This window comes from Trachypithecus francoisi, unplaced genomic scaffold, assembly GCF_009764315.1.
Source record: "Trachypithecus francoisi isolate TF-2019V2 unplaced genomic scaffold, Tfra_2.0 Lachesis_group11, whole genome shotgun sequence".
Lineage (NCBI taxonomy): Eukaryota > Metazoa > Chordata > Mammalia > Primates > Cercopithecidae > Trachypithecus > Trachypithecus francoisi.
In genome coordinates this window covers 103,758,437-103,784,181 of record NW_022681456.1, presented here as the reverse complement: position 1 = coordinate 103,784,181, position 25,745 = coordinate 103,758,437, and the positions used below count along the sequence as shown (strand labels likewise).

The following is a 25,745-nucleotide window of genomic DNA, read 5'->3' as shown; positions in this document are numbered from 1 at the left end:
ACCAAGTCCAGCCAATTTTTGTAATTTTAGTAGAGATGGGGTTTCATCATGTGGGCCAGGCTGATCTCGAACTCCTGGTCTCAAGGAATCTGCCCACCTCAGCCTCCCAAAGTGCTGGGATTACAGACGTGAGCCACCGCACCCAGCCTAATGTTCCATTTTATTATTAGTAATAGAATATTAGAACTGAAAGGTAGAGATCAACTTGTGACACAAGTTAGATTTCAGAGTCCTGGCTGATAGTTTTTCTGCTTTGAAGAAAGGCCCCTGAAAAAGAAAAAAGTCTGTGTCTAACAATCTCTTTTAACTGAAATTGCCAGCTTCAATTTTAACTCAAGCCCAAGAGTTTAAATTGAATAGATTTTGGAAGCAGTAAAGGAGAAAAGTCTCTTTTATTAAAGTAAGGTATTATTTATTTGTACCTCTTACATATTAAAAGTCACTCACAGATCAGTGCAGATCTATTTCCTGGGAGAAAAATTACTTTTAACTGATATAGTCCAACATTTTGAGTCACAATCTTATTTTGCTTGAGTTGAAAGAGGTTTCTTTTTACTATCTTTGGGCTTTGGAAATTGCAAACTATAAAAAAGGGAAGAGGACAAAGGCCAAGAAATATTCTGCTTTAAAGAATTTCCTCCAAAATCCAGCTGTATTACAAAAATGTAGATTTCAGTAGCAGGTGAGAGGAGGGAGGGAGGAGTATCAAAAGACTGAGGAGAAAGAGAAATACACACATAAATGAAAATGAGATTTTTTTAAAGGGAGGAGCTTGGAATAATATGCAAGAGGAAAGCATCACACACATATATGGAAATTCTCTGTGCTGGGGATACACCGTTTTGTATACACATTAAAAACAACAAAAAAGCAAGCACAAGCTTAAAAACTAGAAACAATCCAAATATCCGCCAGTTGCCATATGGATAAGCTGCAGTACATGTACATGATGGATACTAGTCAGCAATAAAAATGAACAAACTTCCGATTGACCCAACAACATGAATGAATCACATGCATTATGCTAAGTGAAAGAAGCCAGATTCAGAAGACTACTTATGTACTTTGTGCTTCTGTTTATGTAACTCTGAAAAAGGCAAAATTGTAGCAACAGAAAATAGATTAGCAGTTAGTTACCCAGGTTTAGTGGAGGAAGGGGGACATGGATTGACAAAGGGGTATAAGGAAATTTAGGGGCTGATGGAAATAGTCTATATCTTCTTATAGTGGTTATTACACAACAGAATGCATTTATCAAAATTCATAGAACTGTATACTTTGAAAAGTGAGTTTTACTGTATGTAAGTTATATCTCAATAAATATGTCTTCAAAAAAAAATGGCACAAGGTCTGTCTCAAGAAGCCTACAGTCTGATGGAAAAGGCTACATAAAAACAAATGCGGTAATATATCTAAAGGTGCAGCTTTAAATATAATTGTTGGCTGAGTGTGGTGACTCACACCTGTAACCCCAGTACTTTGGGAGGCCAAGGGAGGAGGATCACTTGAGGCCAGGAGTTTGAGACCAACCACGGCAACATTGCGAGACCCCTATCTCTACAAAAAATTTAAAAATTTAGCCAGTCATGGTGGTTCATGCCTGTAGTCCCCACTACTCAGGAGGCTGAGGTGGGAGGATCACCTCCTGAACTCAGGAGGTCAAGGCTGCAGTGAGCCGTGATCAGTGAGCCACTGCACTCCAGCCTGGGCAACAGAGTGAGACACTGCCTCAACAAACAAAGCAACCAACAAAAAACAAAAACAACAAAATAAATAAGTAAATTGTTACAGAAGCAAAGTTAGTAGCAATGGCTGTAGGCTTTCTCTGGTGAAGGGAAAAGTGAAGATTGTTAGAAATAGGTACAGGAACAGCAGATAAAATGTGAGAAAATTAAAAGAGGAATAAGTTATTAAAATTAAAATCATATCACACATATTGGCTCACTTATTCTTCATAAAGAAATGGAATAACTAAGAAAGGCATGAAAAGGGTAGGAGGGAAAATTGGTAAACTTATTTTTTAAAAAAGCAAAACAGAAACAAAAGCATTTGAAAGAACTTCAAGCTACAGAAAAGGCTTTGAGGTGGCCTCTGGGTGTTATTTGGCCTAATATTGCTCAAGCCATGAAACTTTCTAAAATCTCCATGTGAATTTCTGGACTTTCATTCAGAGACTGACCTTGTCCCAGTTACCTTTGATAAAGGCTGTATGAAGATGTTTACTCTGTAAATAAACTAGGATACCACATAAAAGGTGATTGTCACAGCACAGCTCCTCTCTAAATAATTAAACCACCCAATTCAGGGATTGGTGATGAATAAACGTGTTAAAAAAATAGGTATACTGTACATTCTGTAATTCACCTCTAAGCTGCTTGAGGATAAATATTCTTGTTACTTGTATCTAACTAGCATGATGCCTAGTTCAATGGCTACTTACATAGGATGTGGTTATTATACATATATATAATGTATTATATATATATATATATCTTTTTTTTTGAGATAGTCTCATTCTGTTGCCCATGCTGGAAGACAGTGGTGCCATCTTGGCTCACTCCAACCTCTGCCTCCTGGGTTCAAGTGATTCTCATGCTTCAGTCTCCCCAGTAGCTGGGACTACAGGGACACACCACCACAGCCGGCTAATTTTTTTGTATCTTTTGTAGAGACAGGGTTTCACCATGTTGGCCAGGCTGGCCTCAAACTCCTGACCTCAAGCGATTCACCCACCTCGGCCTCCCAAGTGCTGGGATGACGGGCATGAGCCACTGTGACTGGTGGCATGCTTATTTTAACAATTAAAACATTATGAAATGATTTCATATAAAAATGAAAAATAACCCTCCTCCCTTAAAGGCAAACACAATGAACATTTTAGTATATTTATATTCTTCCAAATTTGTATACATATATTTACACATTGTTGTTTTGATGGGATCATATTATATATATTGTTTTGCAACTGCTTTGGCACTTAGCATTTTTTCTTCAACAATTTTCTGTACTAGTAGATGTCATTTTACTTTTTTCACTCCTAATAATGCAGGGCTTGATATTTGAATTTACTAATTTTATTTTGTTGGATATTTGGGACTTTATAATCAATGTTTGCCATTACAAACTATGCCTCAGATATCCATGCCTTTGTTGCTCTTGCAAGTACTTCTTTAAGCATCTATTTCTGAGGCACAGTGGCTCACACCTGTAATCCTAGCACTTTGGGAGGCCAAGACGCATTGATTGCTTGAGCCCAGGTGTTCAAGACCACCCTGGGCAACATGGTGAAACCCTGTCTTTACTTTTCAAAAGAAGACATACATGCGGCCAAGAAACATATGAAAAAAGGCTCAATATCACTGATTATTAGAGAAATGCAAATCAAAACCACAATGAGATATCATTTCCCACACTGGTCAGAATGACTATTATTAAAAAGTCAAAAGAAAGACAGATGTTGGCCGGGTTGTAGAGAGAAGGGAACACTTATATACTGTTGGTGGGAGTGTAAATTAGTTCAACCATTGTAGAAAGCAGTATGGCGATTCCTCAGAGAGCTCAAAGCAGAACTACCAGTCGACTCAGCAATCCCATTATTGTGTATATCCAGAGGAATAAAAATCATTCTACCATAAAGAGGCATGAATGTGAATGTTCATTGAAGCACTATTCACAATAGCAAAGACAGAATCAACCTAAATGCCCAATAATGACAGATTGGATAAAGAAAATGTGATACATATATACCATGGAATACTGTGCATCCATAAAAAAGAATGAGATCATGTCTTTTGTGGGAACATGGACGGAGCTGGAGGCTGTCATCCTCAGCAAACTAACTCAGGAACAGAATATCAAATACCACATTTTCTCACTTATAAGTGGGAGTCAAATGATGAGAACTTAACACAAAGAATGAAACAGACACTGGGGTCTACCTGAGGGTGGAGGGTAGGAGGAAAGAGAAGAGCAGAAAGGGTGACTATTGGTTACTGGGCTTAATTCCTGGGTGATGAAATAATCTGTACGGCAAACCCCCATGACATAAGTTTACCTATGTAACGAACCTTCACATGCACCCCTAAACCTAAAATAAAAGTTAGAAAAAGAGAGAAACAGACCGGGCGTGGTGGCTCATGCCTATAATCCCAGCACTTTCGGAGGCCAAGGTGGGTGGATCACGAAGTCAGGAGATCGAGACCATCCTGGCTAACATGGTGAAACACCATCTCTACTAAAAAATACAAAAAAAATAGCCGGGCTTGGTGACAGGCACCTGTAGTCCCAGCTACTCGGGAGCCTGAGGCAGGAGAAGGCGTGACCCTGGGAGGTGGAGCTCCCAGTGAACTGAGATTGCGCCACTGCACTCCAGCCTGGATGACGGAGCCAGACTCTGTCTCAAAAAAAAAAAAAAAGAAAGAAACCTCATCTTACAAAAAATAAAAAACTAGCTGGGCATGGTGGCACATGCCTATAGTCTCAGCTACTCAGGAGACTGAAGTGGGAAGATCACCTGAGCCTGGGGAGGTGGAGGCTGCAGTGAGCCATGATCACACCACTGCACTCCAGCCTGGATGACAGAGTGAGACCTTGTCTCAAAAAAAAAAAAAAATTACTTCTATTAAGTGTCATCCTTAGAACTCATTTTTCTTGAATCCTAGTATACTCTTTTTCCTACTATACCTCTGCTTTTCAGGGTATCCTGAACATCTTAGTGGATGATTAATTTAAAACCTTTAAAAGCATTCTTTACTTGTGACATGTGCAATTGGCATTCATGTCTTAGAAGGTGATGGTTTGCTTTCAGCCCGTGTCTTGTGCTTACTGACAGAAACCAGCCCAAACCATCTGTTATCTCTACCTGGCAACCTATAGGAGACATGGAAAGAGAAGAAGAACCAGATCTTTTTGTGGACAGCTCTTTTGCAAAGCCGTCAGGCCTGAATATTCAATCTGACATAATGAGGACCTACATTCACAAATTCTAAAGTTTTAAATATTTAAAAGAAATATTTTCTCAGAAACATAACTACGTTTCTTCAACTTGTGTCCTGGTGGAAGTTTTTTAAGGAGCAAGGAAGAAGTAATGAAGAGAGAGAAGCATGATTTATTATTAAGTGCTGTTGTGTAAATGCGTACTTCTAAAATATTGAAAATAATCTTGTTAATCTTACGGTTATACCACTTACAGTCTGCAATTTATGATTACACCATGAATTTGCTCTAAGAGGAATAAGTTTACAGAGTAAAAGTAAACTTCAATGAACCACTTTATAAGGCTTGTCAAAATAAGTGAGATTTTGTTCTACAAATCAGAAAAATATAGGTTTCACTTTACCCAGAATTGTGGAATGTCTTTTTAGGTGAATGCTTGTAATGAAGTTTATGAATTAAAGAAGAAAGTCATGGAAAGTCTGGAGGTAAGATTTCAGTTGCACAATTCAAACAATGATAAAATCAGATCATTTATATCTAAATACAGGGGTCATTATTTGCCTAGAATGTGACAGTGCACCACATACTAGTCTCTTTCTTTTTAAATTTATTTTATTTTATTTATTATTATTATTATTTTACTTTAAGTTCTGGGATACATGTGCAGAACATGCAGGTTTGTTACACAGGTATACATGTGCCATGGTGGTTTGCTGCATCATCAACCCGTCATCTACATTAGGTATTTCTCCTAATGCTATGCCTCCCCTTGTCCCGCACCCCTCGACAGGCTCCGGTGCGTGGTGTTCCCCTCCCTGTGCCCATGTGTTCTCATTGTTCAACTCCCACTTATGAGTGAGAGCATGTGGTGTTTGGTTTTCTGTTCCTGCGTTAGTTTGCTGAGAATGATGGTTTCTAGTCTCAAGGCCTTCATCCTCCCTCTTGGCCTTCTGCTTGGGCCAACAGAACATTCACAATTCCAGTGTACTCCCAAGCTCTCACACCCCTGTGCTACTTCTACTTCTCATCCTGCCATCTGGTGCTTGCCCTTCGTGTCTACGTATTACCCATTCTTCAAGGCTCAACTCACAGGTCATCTGTTCATCAAGACCTCTCCTAATTTCCATTACCTCAAAAAATAACTCCATCTTTGAACTCCTCCCACAAGATCTCACACATTGAGGTACATGTGATTGAGCAAATGAGATAACGCAAGAATGAATGTATCAACCTGTCAGCTGCTCTGAGACCGACTCATCCCACCTATCTCGAGTAGATGTCCCTATCACCAAACCTCAGACACTCTCTGTTCCCGCACCCTATTTGTTTTCTCTTTAGCGTGTATCCTAACATGTAATATAGAATGTATGCATGTGTTTAGCTGTTTATCACTTGCCCCCAGCCCTGGTAATACATGACATTCTTTGTCTATTTTTTTAACACCGTATCCGAGAACCTGTTAGCAGTAGTCACCCAATAAATATGCTTTGCGTAGATGAATGAATTGAGTAGAGGAATTCAGTACAAGGACATCTTCCTACATTGATAATCTAGTGGTTAAAGATTAGCAGGTGGGTTTCATTTAGTTTTCTACCGTGGTGCTACTTTACACTGTGAATGTGTAAGTCTCCTTCTATTCAAGATGCACCTGCCAATGATCTGTTCATGGGACGTACGTGTGATTTCTAATGTGGGCCCCCAAGGTGATCCAGAGGAAAGCACTCTGCATTATCTATAGTAAGACTTGGAGACATTTAGAATTTTCTTTAAGGTACTTGATTGGTCTTTTTTTTTCAGGACCTTTGCAAGAACGTGGAACTGCTGAGTGCAAAGCTGAGGATGTATCAGATGGAGGGAGAGGACACCGACTCTCACAGTTCTGAAGAAACAGATATGGAAGAGATGGAGACCCTGCTTCCTCAGGCCCCAGCATCCTTTTTAGTGCAGAACTCTCCTCCTCCCAATACAGCGTGATAAGTCAGACCAAGGGGCCATTCAGGGCTGGATGACAGCCCCAAAATGTATGGATTATGCTCGGATTGATTTTGTTCAAGTGTTAACTAAAATGTTTTGTTTTATTTTCTTTTGTAAATTATCTATGTTATTTAAAAGTCTATATGTTCATTGGAGTCATAGGATTTTTCTTATTTAGATAAAGATCTATTGGATTCGATATATAGATATAGATTGCTTTCTTATTGCTTTAGATAAATCTAAAGATTTATCTTTAGATAAATATTTCTAAATATAGATAGATAGATCTTCATAATCAAAGATATATGACCAAAGACCTCTTGTGGGTGGCTATTAATGTTAATTACATTTTTAGTTAGTCTGTTCCTTTTTGCCTGAAAACTCTTTCAAACAACATTAAGTCAATACTTTAATTTTAAATTTTCTTCCATGGTGGCTGCAAATACAGAGAAGCTTCTCTATATATCTCTATAGAGATATAGAGCCTTATCTATGTATAGAGAGATATAGATTTATTTCTATCTACATATCTATAGATAGATCTATAAAATCTATCTATATCTATCTAAAATCTTAAAAAATGGTATCTATACATGATGAGGCAACCGCCTCCACCAAAAGAACATAACTGACAAGAAATTTGAAAAGTTTTGTTTGCTGGGCAGGATGTCTTATCCTTGGACAATATTGGAAACACACTACCAGCAAATTCTGGCTCTTTGGATCCTGTTCAGGAGATGCCACACCATCATTTATACCCTGAGAAGTAATTTCCTCTAAGAAAACATTTTTGATTCTTTATCTCCAACCACCAACCCAGGTAGAATCTCAGCTCTGTCTTCTATCAAGTCCTTTGCCCATTTTAAAGAATTGGGTTGGCCGGGCGCGGTGGCTCAAGCCTGTAATCCCAGCACTTTGGGAGGCCGAGACGGGCGGATCACGAGGTCAGGAGATCGAGACCATCCTGGCTAACACGGTGAAACCCCGTCTCTACTAAAATATACAAAAAATTAGCCGGGCGAGATGGCGGGCGCCTGTAGTCCCAGCTACTCGGGAGGCTGAGGCGAGAGAATGGCGTAAACCCGGGAGGCGGAGCTTGCAGTGAGCTGAGATCCGGCCACTGCACTCCAGCCTGGGCGACAGAGCGAGACTCCGTCTCAAAAAAAAAAAAAAAAAAAAAAAAAAAAAAAAAAAAAAAGAATTGGGTTATTCTTTTTTTTTGCTGTTGAGTTGTAAAAGTTTATGTGCACACCTTGCACATAATCCTGTCAGAGAGCCCATGGCATGTTATTGAAATTAAATTGTTTCATATCTGTCTTCTCCTAATACTCCAAGGGATATACAAAAGCACGAATCTTGTCTTCATAGTTCGGGGACTTGATGTATACAAGATGCTCATAATGCTCGAAGAGATGCATGCAGGCCACCTCGTGTTGACCATCATAGGAGAGAGCCTGTGCTGCCTCTTTGAATTTGCAGGATATGCTGTGCTCAGGTTAAACCATGTAGGACATTGGGGGACCCAGTTTGACATGCATATTGCTCACCTGCAAGATAAATTTCCAGCTTATCTAACAGTTTCACCTCCTGTTGGAAATCTTCAGGCCTTTTATAAGGAATCTAAGAATCTAAGTTTGCTACTGAGTTTTTATAAGAATCTAAGTTTGCTACTGAGGAGGAATTTAAGAAATGAGCATATCAGTGTGACATTCTGTTCCAGACTAAAAACCCAGATATTATAAAAACTTGAAAGTTTATCTGTGATATCTCCTGCCAATAGTTTAGTAAAATCTGTGATGCTCTGGACATCTCTTTAATAGAAAAAGAGTAATCCTTCTATCAAGATAGGATGAATGATGTAAAGGAATTTGATGATAGATGATTTGTCCAAGTGGACGATGGCAGAAAGTTTGTGTTGGTCCCAGGATGTACCATTAACCATGGTAAAATCAGATGGAGGCTGGGTGTGGTGGCTCATGCCTATAATCCAAGCACTTTGGCAGACTGAGGCAGGTGGATCACTTGAGCCCCAGGAGTTTGAGACCAGCCTGGGCAGCATGGTGAAAACTTGTATCTACAAAAAAAAAATCAGTGACGTGTGCCTGTACTTTTACCTACTGGGGCAGCTGAGGTGGGATTATCACCTGAGCCCAGGGAAGTCGAGGCTGTGGTGAGCCTCGAGATCGTGCCACTGCACTCCAGCTTGTGCAACAGAGTGAGACCTGGTCTCAAAAAAAAAAAAAAAAAAATTCAGATGGTGGTTATAACTATGATGCATCTGATCTGGCTGCTCTTAAGAAAAACTGTTTGAGGAAAAAGCAGATATGGCAGATATGGTTATCTCTGGGTGAACAGTGGACAATCTCTGCACTTCCAAAAAATATTTGCTGCTGCTCAAAAGATTGGTTGATATCACCCTAAAGTAACTCAAGTCTCCTATGCTGGATTTGATGTGTTGCTAGGGGAAGACAAGAAGTTTGATATAGTTCAGATGAAAGAGTTCATCTCATAGAACTGGAATAAGGACTAAAGTGATCCATGAACAAACTGAAAGAAAAAGTAAGAGACAAGGTCTTAACTGCAGAGGAATTGAAGGCTGCTTAGACATCTGTTGCTTATGGCTATATCAAGTAAACTGAACTTTCCCATAACCGGTTGAGTGACAATATCTTCTCATTTGACAAAATGCTAGATGATAGAGGAAATACAGCTGCTTACTTTTTGCATGGTTTCACTAGAACCTGGCCACTATCAATGAACAGATGCTCTAAAAAGCTGCTTGACGGACCAAGATTATTTTGCACCATGAGAAGGAATGGAAACTAGGCCGGTGCATTTTATGGCTCCCTGAGATACTGCAAAAAATTTTAGATGACTTACTTCTGCACACTCTTGTGGTTCTATATATGAGCAGTCAACTACTTTCACAGAGTTCTATGATAGCTGTTATTGTGTGGAGAAAGATTGAGAAGACTGGAGAGGTATTTAAGGTGAACATGTGGTATATGCTGCTGTGTGAAGCAGTAGATGCTGTCATGGCCAAGGGGTTCAATATCCCAGGACTAAAACCTGTCCAAAGGCTGTAATCCTGCTTAGGTTGGAACAGTGTATGTCTTTACCACAGTGGTCACTAGCATTGTTTGCTTTTTTTTTTTTATAACCATAATATGAACACAAGAACGTTTGCCAATTGTGAAAAAAAAATAACTCTTACAACTCAACAACAAAAAGATAAACAACCCAGTTTGAAAAACAGGCGGCCGGGCGCGGTGGCTCACGCCTGTAATCCCAGCACTTTGGGAGGCCGAGACGGGCGGATCACGAGGTCAGGAGATCGAGACCATCCTGGCTAACATGGTGAAACCCCGTCTCTACTAAAAATACAAAAACTAGCCGGGCGAGGTGGCAGGCGCCTGTAGTCCCAGCTACTTGGGAGGCTGAGGCAGGAGAATGGTGTAAACCCGGGAGGCGGAGCTTGCAGTGAGCTGAGATCCGGCCACTGCACTCCAGTCCGGGCGACAAAGCGAGACTCCGCCTCAAAAAAAAAAAAAAAAAAAAAAAGAAAAACAGGCAAATGACTTGGATACACATTTCTTCAAAGAAGGCACACAAATGGTCAACAAGCACATGAAAAGATGTTCAGCATCATTGGTCATTAAAAAAAGTAAATCAAAACCACAGTGAACCACAGTGGGATACCACTTAACATCCAGTAAGATGACTACAGTAAAAAAGACAGACAATAACTAGCATGGAGAGGATGTGGAGAAATTGGAACCCTCGTATATCACTGGTGTGATTGTGAAATGGTGCAACCACTTTTGAAAACAATTTGGCAGCTTCTAAAACAGTTAAATATAGAATTACCATATGATTCCACAATTCTACTCTTGGGTGTATACTCAAAAGAATTGAAGATGTATGTCCACACAAAAACCTGTACACAAATGTTCATGGCAGCATTATTCATAATAGCCAAAAAGTAGAAACAATCCAAATGTCCGTTAATTGATGAATGGAAAAACAAAATACGGTGTAGCCACACAACGAAGTATTATTCAGCTGCAAAAAAGAATGATGTACTGATACATACCACAACATGATCTTAGAAAATATTATGCTCAGTGAAAGACAGCCAGGCACAGAGGGATATCCAAATAATTCCATTTATATGCATGTTCAAAGTAGGAAAATCCATATAGATTCAAAGTAGATTCATGGTTGCCAGGCACAGAGTGTTGGGGAATAGCGAGGTGGTGACTGCTCCAGGGAATGGGGTTTCTTTTTGAGGTGACAAAAATTTCCTGGAATTAGATAGTGGTGATGGCTGCACAGCCTTGTGAATAAACCAAAAGCCTCCGGATTGTACAATGTATAGGGTGAATTTTATAGCATGTGACTAATAACTCAGAACCAACCAACCAGACAAATAGGTAAATAGGTGAGTGCCTTTCACTTATTGCTTTATTGGGTTATATGGGAGGATTATAATCAGGTTGAATTGCTCATCTTTTTCTCACATGATTACATTCTAGTTAAGATTGCCCGAAATTTTGCCCAATCTCTTGTTAGAGAACTGGAAACATGTTGGTTTAACTACAGCATATTTGTACACTAACATTTTGAGGAATTTTGCCTTATGGATTAATTCAATCATTATGAATTGATTTTTGCTGGTTTTAGCTTCACAAGGTGGCCTTTTATTGATAATGTCCCCAGTCCTTCAGTTCCCTTTATGGTCATCCCCTATGTACTGACCATAAATAATGTGGAAATATTGGAAAAGATCAAAGGTTTTACACATAGCAAGGTTTGAAAATTAAATAAATAGTATTCAAAAGTTAAAAGAATATTTTTTTCTTTACCAAAGATGTCTAAAATAAATAAAATTATTAGTGACACATTTTTTTGGTTCTGTACAGGTGACATGAAAAACCTTATTTTAATTTAGTTACCTATGATTTTTTTCCAAAGAAAAATGTCTGGACCTTTTAAAATGAATATCATGCTTAGTAATACAAAATTTAAATTTTTAAAAATTGTATTGATTTGTAAATAATCAAATGATTCATTAGTGTCCAGAAATAAATACAAATTTAACTGTACCAAGAGTATTTACTGTAGGACAGAAAAAACTAGATGAGTAGACTCTAAACATAAGGAAAAAATTAAACTAAAAACTAAGACAAAATAAAAAGAATGAAAGAATAAATGGAAGAAAGGAAAAAAGATTAAAAAATCTGGTTATATTTGGGTGATGAGATTATAGTTTCTTCATTTCTCTGTTTTCCAAATTATCTTTGCTTTAGAAAATTTGTTTTACTTTCCAAAAACTTAATGTCAAAATGTGTTTCTTTGAAAAGGCCATAGTTTAGTATTTCCAAAGATGACTGGTTTTTTAATTTAGGAAGAACAGTGTTTATTTACTAGGTATGTCTTTGTAGTGAGTTGTTTTTCTTTTCATAAGAAAGAACAAATCTGCCTTTGGTGCTCCTTGAAGGCAGGACACATCTGCTTCCTGTTATCAGCTCTCTAAGCCTTTCCTAATACAGTATCTTAAGAATATTGGCCGGTGAAACTCCGTCTCTACTAAAAATACAAAAAAAAAAAAAAAAAAAAAACTAGCTGGGCGAGGTGGCGGGCGCCTGTAGTCCCAGCTACTTGGGAGGCTGAGGCAGGAGAATGGCGTAAACCTGGGAGGCGGAGCTTGCAGTGAGCTGAGATCCGGCCACTGCACTCCAGTCCGGGCGACAGAGCAAGACTCCGCCTCAAAAAAAAAAAAAAAAAAAAAAATTGGATCTTTAATAAATGTGTGAAGTGAAAGCAATTATGTGTGTAACTGCCAAGTGATAGCCAGTGGGTATAATAGCAAGAAACTTGGCTCTGGTTTATAAAACCACTGAGTTAGGTCACAAAATCGATCCATGGCTAGCTTTATGCTCTAGATTTTCTCTTCTGATGTATTATAGATGGTAATTATCTCAGGTCATTGAATTATCTATGACATTTCTTCTTTGTGTTCTTCTAGATTTTCTACCCTAATCATATATTACATTTATAACTACAAAATAATAATGGAAGGACTTAGAATCATATAAATAAAATATGTCATAGTTGTAACCCAGAAGGAGGGGTCCTCAAGGATTTTAAAAAGCTTCTATTACTTTACAAATAAAAGTCTGGTGCCAGGACAAAAAGAGCTCTGAATTCCCTTTATCACATTATACTTTGTGTCCTGTGGATAATCTAACTGCCTGTGCCTTTATCTGCTCAAAAAGAGACATCATATACCTCATGAGTGAGGTAAAGATTGCAATAACCTCTAGGATGTGAGAAAGACATTTCAAATGAAAGAACCCCACGATATCCAGGGGTTTTATTGTTTCATGGCTATAGGATCTTGAAATTCCAATGCCAGACCTAGCATGGACATACATAAGTGTTCCTCCATTCCAAGTTGCTGCTTTTACAAATGTAAACTGAAGTCAAGGGAAAATTACTTAGTTGAAGTTTTAGAGCTACCTGGGTGGAGGTGCCAGGAGCCTATCAATATGATTATTTTCAGAATTTGGTTAACACAGATGTTTTCTCTCTTTGTAGGAAATGTGCACTGAGGATTTTCATCATGTTTTATGTCCTCACCGTCACTGGACTTTTATGTTACATACTATTTTTTGGTGCTACATTTCTCTTTGAAAGAGTGCTTCTGAGAATGCTTGGGTGCCGCACCACATGGGACCTACGGGAGATGATAGAGCCTTTCTTGAATTCGGAAGTGGAAGCCTTGTTACCCTCCTAAAGGTACAGAAGTTACTGTCACCCTACTGGCTTTCTCCCCAGTAAAGATTGTGGCTGTTCCTGTATTGTGGTGGCTAACTTATTTTTCAAAAAATACTGTACAAAGTTTTTGTAAAGAACATTGTAATTACACAGAAGTTGATTGATCCTGGAAAAAAAAATGAAAACAGCTTATCTTTACCCTTATGAGTCACAATGCCTCCTTGAATCATTCCACAGTTTGTTGAAAACATTTTCTTCAAATTACTAGCCTTCCTCCTCCCCCAATATGGGGTACATTGAGACGACAAAGTATCTCCCGTGGTTATCTTCTCCATTTTGACCTCTGATGTCTCAAAAAAGAAAGCATAAAATTCTTTCCCCTCCACTGTATCCAATTTTACTTCAATTGAACTGGAGCCCTATTTTGGAGATAGTTGGCATTTCTTGGATTTTCTCCTTAACATTTATTTCTACTTTTGATAATAGCACCCGAAGTTTGCTTTGAAAGAACTATCCCCAGCGGGCCTAATTATAGGTGGTCTTTCAGTCAGTGTCCCCTGTCTTCTTATTAATAAGAAGTGGAAATAGGTTACATCAGACACTCTCTATAAGTGAGAATTTTAAGAAGAACCACACAAAAGAAGGAAATGATTGGAACTTTGATTTTGTAAACCACTCCATATCTTTTTCTACTTAAATTAGCCAGACTGGTTCTGCTGCTTACAATCAAAGGAAGTCTAACTGATACAGTAGAGAATTTTGAATGTCAGACTAGAGTGTTTTATCCCTAACTTTGTAGGTAATGGGAAAATGCTAACATTTATTTTTAATATAAAAATAGTTATAATTAAAATGTGCAAAAGTAATATTGAATAGAACCATAAAGAATAAATTAGAGTAGGAGGGCAGATGGAGTGCAAGAGTGGTTTATTCAGTGGTACAGGTGGGCCAAAGAGGTGGAGATGGAAATGCAAAGACCGTGAATGAAGCAGACATTATGAGGTTGAATTTTATGGTATTTAGTTGTGTAATGGACGAGGAGTTGGAAGGCTGGTGGCCAAGAGATATGGAATGAGGTCCCAGTTCTCCTCATATTTGACTGGATCTTGAGGATGAATAATATTTTCATGGCAGAGATGACAAGAAGGCATTTCAGAGAAAAGAAAAACCATGAGTAAAATTTAGAAGCCAGGAATATAAGACAAAGTTAGGAAAGCTGGTACAGCGTAGAACTCACCATACCAGTTTGTACAGTCTTTAGAAACAAACACTATGCCTCATTCATGTTTCTGGTCTCTGGAATAGTGATTCATAAATGCTGGCCCATTGATTGGATGCACCGGAATCTCTTGGGGAGCTTTCTACACTAGAGACTTCCCCCATTCCCAGATATTTGGATTCACTAGAGCTAATGCAGGATCCAGGAACTTTATTTATTTGAGACAGAGTTTCACTCTTGTCACCCAGGCTGGAGTGCAGTGGCATGATCTCAGCTCATTCCAACCTCCACCTCCCAGGTTCAAGTGATTTTCCTGCCTCAGCCTCCGGAGTAGCTGGGATTACAGGCGCGCACCACCATGCCCAGTTAATTTTGTATTTTTAGTAGAAACAGAGTTTCACCATGTTGGCCAGACTGGTTTCGAACTCCTGACCTCAGGTGATCTGCCCTCCTTGGCCTCCCAAAGTGCTGGGATTACAGGTGTGAGCCACCATGCCCAGCCCAGGATCTTTATTTTTAAAAATAAAAATTCAAATTGGGTAACCAATGCCTTGATACACTGTAGGAAAATGCAGTGCACATAGTTTGTATGGACTTGATAAATACCCGTTGAAGTAAATTAAACTATGTGGTTCTTATCTTTGCAGCCTCCCTATCACCTCGCCTCAGTGCTATATTCAGTATTTATCTGTTCAGTAATTTCAATCACAGCCATTTTTCCAATGCCCCCATCTTCCCACACCCTTGAAATAATTTTCAACCCCTTTACTATCTTATTTTTATGTTCCAGCAATCACTGGGCCATGCCAATTTCTCCTACAGATATTTTTCTTAGATCAGCCCTGTTATTTGCATTTATATTGTTACCATTTTTAATAGGTCTTGCCATAGAGATGGATCACTGTTGGCTTAATCCAGCCTGTTGTTTCTACTTCTGTGGGTTGCCATTATGTACACAGCTGCTGAAAAGAATGGACTCCAATCATCACTTTTATCTTGATACTCTGTAGCCAGAAAACTAGGCATATTGGTTGCCAGAAATATGCAATTTGTTTTCAAGTGGTTCTCAAACTGTGATATTTAACAGAATTCTAAAAAGAGGCATTTAATTATACATTTGTCTCAACATCACCTCCAGAAGTTCTGATTCTTTAAATCTGGAATGAATCTCTGATACCCTGTATTTTAATAGATTCCCCTAACAACTCTTATGACTCAAAGTTTAAGAACACCATGCTCTATGGGCAAAAGATACCTGGGATTACAGATTAGCTGAGATCCCATACAAGGTTAATCAAGGTTCTTTGGGAGCAGGGTAAAAGGGTGAGCATGAAGGAAGTTCCGGACACACAGAAAGGCAAAAAGCCAAAAGCTCTGGGAGCAATGACTAATATATTCAAAAGGTCTCGTGATAGGGACTATGCTGACAGATCTTAAAAAGTCACAGTTATCTTGTTTACAGATACAAGGACTATTCAGACAAATTTATAGACAGAACTTGGTGTATGGTTTTTATAATCATCAGGTAAGTTCCCATAACTAGAAACAGTACTGGCTGATTTACCTGTAAATCCCAAAAAGAAGTAGTGAGTTTAATAAAGCTTAAAATCTTGTGATAGTCACATAACACTAATGACAAAGTAAGTTAGAGAACTAGATTGTTTTAAAGAATAAATATTTTACTAACTTCCAAGACATATTCAATTATGATTTTGACTAAGATGGAATACTTTTCTCTGGGGGATGAATATCTTTGAAGTGGGAATGGTAATATTTTCACATAAATTTGTTTTCAATTCATCAGCATCTCAAGCTGGAAAGCTGGAAGTCACAGTACTCTATTGAGAGAGGGAAACATTTCGTAAAGTACTGAAATATTAAGAGGGTATGAATGTCTATATGTGGTAATTCAGCTAACTGCTTTTGGTTGGTCAGGTCAGGTTTTATTTCAGATATTTTAATGCCATATTCAATTGAGCCAACTGCTGTACTCTAAACCGTTTGCTAAAAATGTCTGAATCACTGCATAAATATGGTTTTGGTTTTGGACTAAGAGGAAAGAACACGAGTTTCACAAAATCTCCATTTTTCATGTTTTTAGGTGAAGACAGCTATGCTGTAGTGAAAGGAGCTTTTAACTTGGATTTAAAGTTGGGTTCAAGACATGATCCACTGTCAACTGTGTTTGGATGGGATCAGCTAACCTCTCTCCCTGGAAGGGGATCCAAGCAACCATTCTCCATCTGCTGAGAGTTCATAGCTAAGACCCTACCTTGGACTTGGCCTTAGTCAAAGACAGTTGTCTCACCTAAGGTTCCTCTCCTTCCCTAAGGGTGGTCTGCATCCAATGCCTAACCCAGGGTACCTTTTTAGAGGGCCATCCTAGCCACAGAGCTCCTGGTGGGGTCAGCTGAGGCCTCTAGTGCAATTGTATCACATTTCATCTCCATCTGCCCAATTGTGCTTCTACCATCCCCTCCACAGGTGTCCACCCTGTGAGTGTCCCCCAGTAAACCTATATGCAAGTCTTTGTCTCAGAGTCCTTTCCCCAGAGAACATTACCTGAGACACTTGTGGAAATAAAGATTAGTCAAATGAGAAGAAGCAGAGGCTGTTTATTCAGAGCTTGCAATAGCAAAGGAATCCATCAGTTGCATTTTGGCAGAGACTCAAAGGTAGGCAGAGGAGTGGTAAAGCATTAGAGTGGAAAAAAGGGAAGGTTGGATACGTCCTGATTGGGACATCCCAGGTGGTTGATTACGGGGTGCATATTTGACTTACTCTAGTTGATCCTATGTTGGAAGCAGGGACAAAAATTAGGGGAGCTGCCAGTTATTCCTCACGATTTTGTTTACACCTATATAAATTGAGAAAAATAATACCTGCCTCATGAGATTGCTGGATTAAAGAACCTGATGTTTAACAGGTTTTGAGTATTATTATTATTATTATTACCATGAATAATATTTTTAAACATGTGAGATTGCCTTAATTAAGAACTTTGGGTTTGACCTAATAGTGAAGAAATGAATTTGAATACACTTTCTGATATATCTTAAAGTAAAAATAAGTGAACCACAAACCATGAAGTCTTGCTTGACTCCTTCCTTTTTCATATTCCACTCTCAGTCTGTCAGGAAATCTTGTTGCTTAAAACACATGCAGAATTCAACTGCTTCTCACCACCTCCCTCATACCAACTGCCTTTGCATGTCACCATTGTTGCAAAAACCAACCAACTTTCTCTTCGTTCTCCTGATTCCACCCTTGCCCACATATAATTCAGCAGTCAGAGTGACACTGTTTTATAATGCAGGTCAAATCACGTGACCTTTCTGCTCCAAACCCCTTCAGTGGTTTTCCACTTCTGTCAAAGGAAATGCCAAAGTCCTTTCAACTACCTGTATTTGGCCACTGCCTTCTGTTAGCTCTGTAACCTCATCCTATTCTATTTGTCCTCTCAATCACACTTCTCAAGTTCCACTGTTCATCTTGCTGTTCCTGGAACACATCAGGCACACTCTGGTCTCCAGGGCTTTGCCCGGGCCAGCCCCTCTGCCTGGAAGTCTCTTCTCCATGGCTTACTCCCACAGTGCCTTCAAAGCTTGGCTCAAAGGTTATCTTCTTGGCTCTAATAAAAAAGACAAATAATAGTAAGTGTTGGTGAGGATGTGTAGAAATTAGAATCCTATTATATTACTGGTGGGAATGTAAATAATAGAGCCACTTTGGAAAACACTTACTCAAAAAATTAAATATAGAGTTACCATATACCTTCAGCAATTCCACGCCTAGGTGTATATCCAAAAGAATTGAAAATATATATCCACATAAAAACTTGTATGTGAATGTTCATAGAGCAGCATTCATAATAGTCAAAAAGTACAAACAATTCAAATATCCGTCAACTGATGAATAGATAAACAAAATATGGTGAACTGATACAATAGAGTTATTATTCAACCACAAAAAAGAACAAAGTATTGATACATGCTACAACGTGGGTGACCTTGGAAAACATTATGTAAAGTGAAAGAAACCAGACACAAAGGTCGACATATTGAGTGATTCCATTTATATAAATGTCTAGAATATGCAAATCCATAGAGACAAGGCAGATTAACGGCTGTCAGAGGTCGGGAGGAGTGACTACAAATTGGTTTGGAGTTTCTTTTTGGAATAATGAACATGTTCTGAAATTTGATGCTGTTGATGGTTGTACAACATTGTGACTACACTAAAAGCCACAGAACTGTACACTTTAAAATGGTGAATTTTTAAATGTCTTCTTAATAAGGCCCGTATAACCTTCATGTTTAAAATTGCATTCCTCCCATCCCCACGCCATCTCTCCCAAATCTGCCCTGTTCTATCCTTTGTCATGACTTTTACCATAATGTATAATTTACTTATTAGGATTATTGTTTATCTGTCTCTTTCCATGAAAATGTAAGCTCCACAAAAGCATAGACTAAACTAGGACTATATAGACATCACATTGTTTACAAAATATCAGAAAACATGTCTGAATGCTAAAAGGCTAAAGAGGAAAAGGAATAAGTTGTACCCAGGATGAAGGAGTCAAGGTTTAAAGGGGTAGGTAACCAGGAGGGAGGAAATGGGCCGGATATACCCATAACAATAATATGTAATAATTGACAACAGTCATGTTGCTTTAAAAATATTAGTATATTCCATGCACTGTGTTAAGCACTTTAAGGACATTTTATGATTTAATCCTGACAATTATTTTATAAGCCAGGTGTTATCATTATTCCCATGTTTATACATGAGGTAATTGAGGCACAGAGGATAGTGACTTGTTTAGAGTCCCACTATAAAAGGTAGTGTCAGGATTTGAATCTAGATTTATCTGGCTGCAATATCTCTGTCCTTTTCAAGTGACATGCAGCCTCCCCAAATTGGATTGTATGTTCTGTGAAAGCAGGAACCCTGCATATTTAGCATATAGCACACTACTTAAAAGATAGTAAATGTTCACAAAATATTTATGAATGATCTGCTGAGAATGAAGGCAGGCACATGTAGTCCTAGCTACTCAGAAGGCTGAGGTGAGAGGCTCATTTAAGCGCAGGAGTTTGAGGCTGCAGTGAGCTATGATTGTGCCACTGCACTCCAGCCTCAGTGGTGGAGTGAGATCCTGTCTCTAAAACAAGCAAGCAAACAAAAATTATTAATGAATCAATGAACTAACATTTATTCAATATCAAGTGCAGCTTTCACTTGTGCTACAGGTTTTGGAAACCACCTGCAACCCTGGCCATTTCTGGCATCATCTCTGCCACTGACCACTGTTCCCAGAAGCAATATACATGCAAAGGTCATTGACATAGGCAAGGAATGGCCAATGGCCCCACTCCCCACCCAGCTTGGATGTGAGCTACTTCAGGAGCTACAATGTTTTCTGGTTTCTCCATTTTATCCCCAAATTGAATCCTCTCTGGAAGGCAGAGCAAGACTAAAGTCCAGTTACTTTTTCTAGTACTGAAGGCCTCTCCATACCAGAGAGTGATGTTGGCTTCTTTCCCACCTTCTGGGTAGCAGCTCATACTGCCTGTCCCAATAGCTTCTGGCTGGTGCGACTGCCATATGCTCAAAAATCAGATTTTGTCTCATGACTTTTTTTCCTTTGGAAGGGCTTTTGCTGCATGTGTTGATAAACAAGCAAAACAAGTGGTTGCAGTAACTTCTATAAAAGTAGAGGTTTAACAGTTGAGATGCTTTTATCTGTAACAGGATACCTAAATTATATTGGCTTAAAGAATAAGGAGACTTATTATCTCATGTGGCAAAATATCCACAGCGAGGGTGGTTCCAGGGTTGGTTAGTTGAGCAGCTCAATGGTGTCACTGCTCTGAGTCACCATTTTTTCCATTCTCTTGGCTCTCCCATCACAGTCCCAAGGTGGCTGCCATGGCTTCAAACATCTTTATGCAACACAACATGCAACAGACGGAAAGAATGAGAGAAAATCTTTCCCAGAATCTCCCGGCTGGGACTTCCTCTTGGGAACCACTGATCAGACTAGATTACAGGCCCCAATGAATGAATAACTGGGACTGATCTGCCTCTTTCCCCCTCCATTGCACCTGTGAGCTGAAGCACAACAAACGCTCATGCTGCTCAGTTGTCACCAAAGATCTCATTCTTCCAGAGAAATAGAGTACACACAAAAAGTGAACAGTCACCTCTGGATTGTAGGATTATAAGTGACTTTTCTTCTTCAGAAAAATGTATGCAGTGAACATGTTTTAACTTTATTTATTTATTTTGAGACAGGGTCTTACTCTGTTGCCCAGGCTGGAGTGCAGTGGCATGATCATGTCTCACCGCAGCCTTGATTTCCCAGGCTCAAGTGATCCCTCACAACTCAGCCTCCCAGGCTCAAGCGATCCCTCCCACCTTAGCCTCCTGTGTAGCTGGGCCCTCAGGCACATGTCACTGTGCTTGGCACATTGTTAAAATTTGTTTTAGAGATGAGGTCTCACTATGTTGCCCAGACTGGTCTCGAACTCCTGGGCTTCAGTGGTCCACCTGCATTGGCCTCCCAAAGTGCTGGAATTACAAGTATGAGCCATCATGCCAGGGTTAACTTTTTAAAAGCCTTTTTATTAAAAAGCATTCTTACAATTAACAGAAAATTTGCAAGAATAGAATGAGAAATTACGATATACACTACGTAGATTCACCGATACTTGACATTTACCACATGTGTGTCATTAATTTCCCTGTCTCTATAGTTTGTCCGGAGTCATTTGAAAGTCTGCGTATGTCATTCTCTCTCTCTCTCTTTCTCTTTTTTTAAAGACAGAGTCTCACTCTGTCACTCAGGCTGGAGTGCGGTGGTGCAATCATGGCTTACTGCAGCTTCTACCTCCTGGGCTCAAGCAGTCCTCTTGTTTCAGCCTCCTAAGTAGCTAGGACTACAGGTCACCACACTGTGCTAATTTTCTTTTCTTTTCTTTTTTTGTGGATACAGGGTCTTGCTATGTTGCCATTCTCTTTTCTTTATAATACTGGAAAGTATATATCCTAAGAACAAAAAATATTATCTTACAGATCAATGGTATGGTTATAAAATTTAGGGAATTTAACATTGATACATTACTTCAATCTACCACCTACATTCTAATTTTGTCAATTGTCCCAATACTGTCTTTATAGAAATTCTTTTCCATGTAGGATCTAGTTTAGGATCTTGTATTAGGAATCTTGTCAAGTCTTTGTAATGTCCTTTTATCTGGATGACTTTCTCAACCTTTCTTTGTCTTTCATGCCCCTGACATGTTCTAAGAGTAGGTCAATTATTTTACAGAATGTTTATCAGTTTGGGTTTGTTTGATGCTTATTCAGGATTAGATTTAGATTACGCATTTTTTGCCAGAATGTTACCCAATTGGTGTATTCTTTTCAGGATGTCATCTCCGGAGGTATACAAAGTCCATCTGCCCCTCATTGGTGATGTTAATTTTGATCACCTGGTCAAGGTATTGTCGGGCTTCCCTACTGATGTACAATGTTTTAATAATAAGGGAAAGTTATTTGAAAGTAATATATTATAAAACATCACATTACAATAATTGGGAACTGAATTTAAATGAAAAATTGTATGTCATACTCTCCTGTTTGTACAAAGAACACTTACTACACCACACTGGTCGCACTGAACTTGAGAGATAAAATAGGACTTGAAAACATCATGTTGCAGAAAAGAGACTAAGGTTTGGAGAGGTAAAGTCAGTTGCCCAATGTTAGTGTCAGAGCCAGGACTAGGACCAGAATACGCTCTACCTGATCTGCCACCCATCGCGCTCCACAGTTCCACAGCTCCACAGCACTCAAGAGCCACAACATAACAAATGCTTCTCCCTGCTTAGCTCTCACCCAAGAACTCTTCGAAAGAAATTCCTTCCCTCCCTTCCTTGTCACTTAATATAATTGTAAGACTCCAAGTCTTCAGTCCAGACTCCAGATCTGTTCACATTAAAATGCAATCCAGGTCCAAACTGGAAGTGAGTTTCCTGTTTTATCACTTAAATGAGTTACCTTAATCCTTGGTTATCTCAGCAGACTTTCTTCTCACTGCTCACTGGTCATACTTGAAGTCAGCCAAGAATGAGATAAAGAGGCTAGGCTACAGTATGCTGGATTCATTCCACAGAGGTGTCTTTGTATGCTTGTGAGTAGAAGAGTAATGATGTTTTTTTCCTGGCTTGAAACAGAATCAACTGTGCTATTTTGAAATCTACCAAAGGCAGACAGCCCAAGAACCTATAATTGTAGAGAGACACAGTTACAGTTTTTTCTGGCATCCGTGTCTGTGTGTGTAGGTTGTGAAAAGCAACACTGGCCTAGCAGTAGATTTAGCACCAAGAGAGCTGAGATTTAGTCCCGGGACTGTCAGTAACATATTCCCTGTATTGCCATTTTGTTCACAATAGCAAGTAGTGACCATTCTGTGTCTCTGCTTCTCCAATCAGTGATAAGAAGAGCTGCTCTTACGTACGCACACTGGTATTCCATGAAGACAAATAGAGCACAGTGAAGGGAAAAAAGCTTACTGGTTCTTCCCCTTAGTGGCTGTGGGTTATGAGCAGAATTGTGTCACTGCCAAATTCATATGTGGAAGCCCTAACCCCTGTATGTGAATGTATTTGGAGATAGGGTCTTTAAAGAGGTAATTAATTTAATTTTTTATTTTTTATTTTTTATTTTTAAGATGTTTGATTTATTGTTACTAACCCTTCATTGTGTATTTTATACCATCTCAAGTCACAGAAAACTGCAAAGCTGAAATTCAACATTGGCTAGTGTCAAATGATTCCTTTAAAAAAAAAAGATTTTGGTTTTAGGAGTGAAACAAGTGGATCACGGAGAATGAATGCAGTAGATCATTACACAAGTGATCAGTTAGCATCTTTGCCTCCACATTAAGGTTACTGAGTGAATAGCTCGGATTTATAATATCTGAATTTCATGCCAGCGTAAAATCCACAACGTAGCCTGAGTTATCATGAGACAATAGGAAGAAAGTATGATGATAATACATCCATCCAAATGCTACATAAACGAAAACACTGTGAGAAAGTTGGCTAAGCACGTGAATAACCTAATTCATAATGTCGCCAAAAAGCCATACAATGATTTAGGGGAAATAATGAATGAAGATAAAGACATATATAATTTAAGATATATATGTATCACATATATTTCAGTCTTTAGACTTAAAGTGTGTTAGACTTGCCTAGATAGTTGTCCACTAAAAGATAAAATACTCTGTCTTTTTCTGCTACTGTTGGAGACATTCTTATACAGTTTCATTAAAGTTATTAAGTTTGAAAATGTACGTTTCTCATATTTTTCTAAAGAAATTTCTGATGTAGTGAAATTGCATTAACTTTCAAGGTAGACAAACCAGTCCTATGACATACTAGCTACATTGACTTGAGTAAGTTTTTAATTCTTTATTTTTGTTAGTTTTCCATTTTTATTACAAATAGAATTATGAAATGACAACTAAACCGGTAATTTATTTAAAATGAAATCATGAGGGTGGGCCTTCATCCCAAAGACCATGTGAAGTGACAGAGAGAAGGTAGCCATCCACTAGACAAGAAGAGAGGCTTCAGAAGAAGGTGCCACCTGCGATGACACTGATCTTGGACTGCTGGCTTTCAGAGCTGTGAGAATATATATTTCTGTTGTTTATGGCACCTGACCTGTGGGACTTTGTTATGGCAACCCAAGCAAACTAATCCAGGGACCCCAGGAAAGTTACTTAACTCTTCTAGGCAGGATAAGTGACATAATTTTCAGGGTCCAGCGTAAGTGAAAATGTGGGGTCCCTTACTAAAAAGTTACTAAGAATTTCAAGACAACAACAGTCAAGCATTAAACCAAGTGTGGGGACTGCCCTAAGCAACCCCGTGCAACTGCACATGTCACCCACCCATGGAGCCGATTCTGGTTCTAGGCCTTAGTTTTGTCATCTGGAAAGTGGGGATAGTAAATTGCACTTACTTTTAGGGCTGTTCAGAAGATTAAATCAGATTCTAGGACTAAGCTCTCAGAGTACACAAAAGGGCAACCCAGAAAGGTGTTCAAAATTTGACATTAATTGTCACGCCTGGATTGAGTTTCAGGATTATAAGAAAGAATAGTTTGTTTTCTTTTTCTCCATTTATGGTCAATGAGCCATTCGTCAGTGGGAAGAGAGAGTGGGCTTGGGGAGGAGAGAGCATGGATATTTTAAAGCTGAGAGATTCTGCTGGGGTGAATAATGCAGATTGTTTGATGATTTACTTGCTTATAGTCTGAGGGTCTCTGCTCCAGGGCAAGTGACTTCTTTCTTCTCCTCCTTCTCTCTTGCCTGCTACCCAGGAAGTATGCTCCACTGCAAGTGGCATTTGGACTCCAGAGCCTCCGTGTTGTCGCCTGACTTTCTGACAAAAGTGTTATTATTTCCACACATATGACTCTTTTATTCTATAAATAAATAAAGCTTTAGAAATCAACTGAACACAACACTGATGTCTAAAATAGGACAGAGTAAATAAAGCTGATCCTTATAAGATGAATCCACATTAGAAGGTAAAGAAAGTTAGAGGATTTGGAGTGACATTTTGAAGGGAGGCATTTATTTTATTTGACATATTTATTATCTTCTAAAATAATTTAGAAGCCAGGAGGTTGAATGGATTGGAATAAAATACCCAACACGAAAGCTTTCTCAAACAATAATATGATATGGCAATAATTTTTAGTATAAAACAAAGTTCTAACTGAATCTTCTGCTGGTATTTTGGTGGATTTCATA

General features: G+C 38.8%; 1 protein-coding gene across 1 annotated transcript in view; it reads left to right on the top strand.

The window, feature by feature from the left end:
- SMCO2 (single-pass membrane protein with coiled-coil domains 2) overlaps positions 1–13,770 on the top strand; it is a 38,239-nt gene extending 24,469 nt beyond the window's left edge. The window contains exons 6-9 of the mRNA XM_033222585.1: positions 5,364–5,420; positions 6,733–6,905; positions 9,164–9,166; positions 13,510–13,770. Coding sequence (XP_033078476.1) covers positions 5,364–5,420; positions 6,733–6,905; positions 9,164–9,166; positions 13,510–13,708 — 432 coding nt within the window. The 3' untranslated portion in view covers positions 13,709–13,770. The remainder of the gene's footprint in view (positions 1–5,363; positions 5,421–6,732; positions 6,906–9,163; positions 9,167–13,509) is intronic.
- The last annotated feature ends 11,975 nt before the right edge of the window (positions 13,771–25,745 follow it).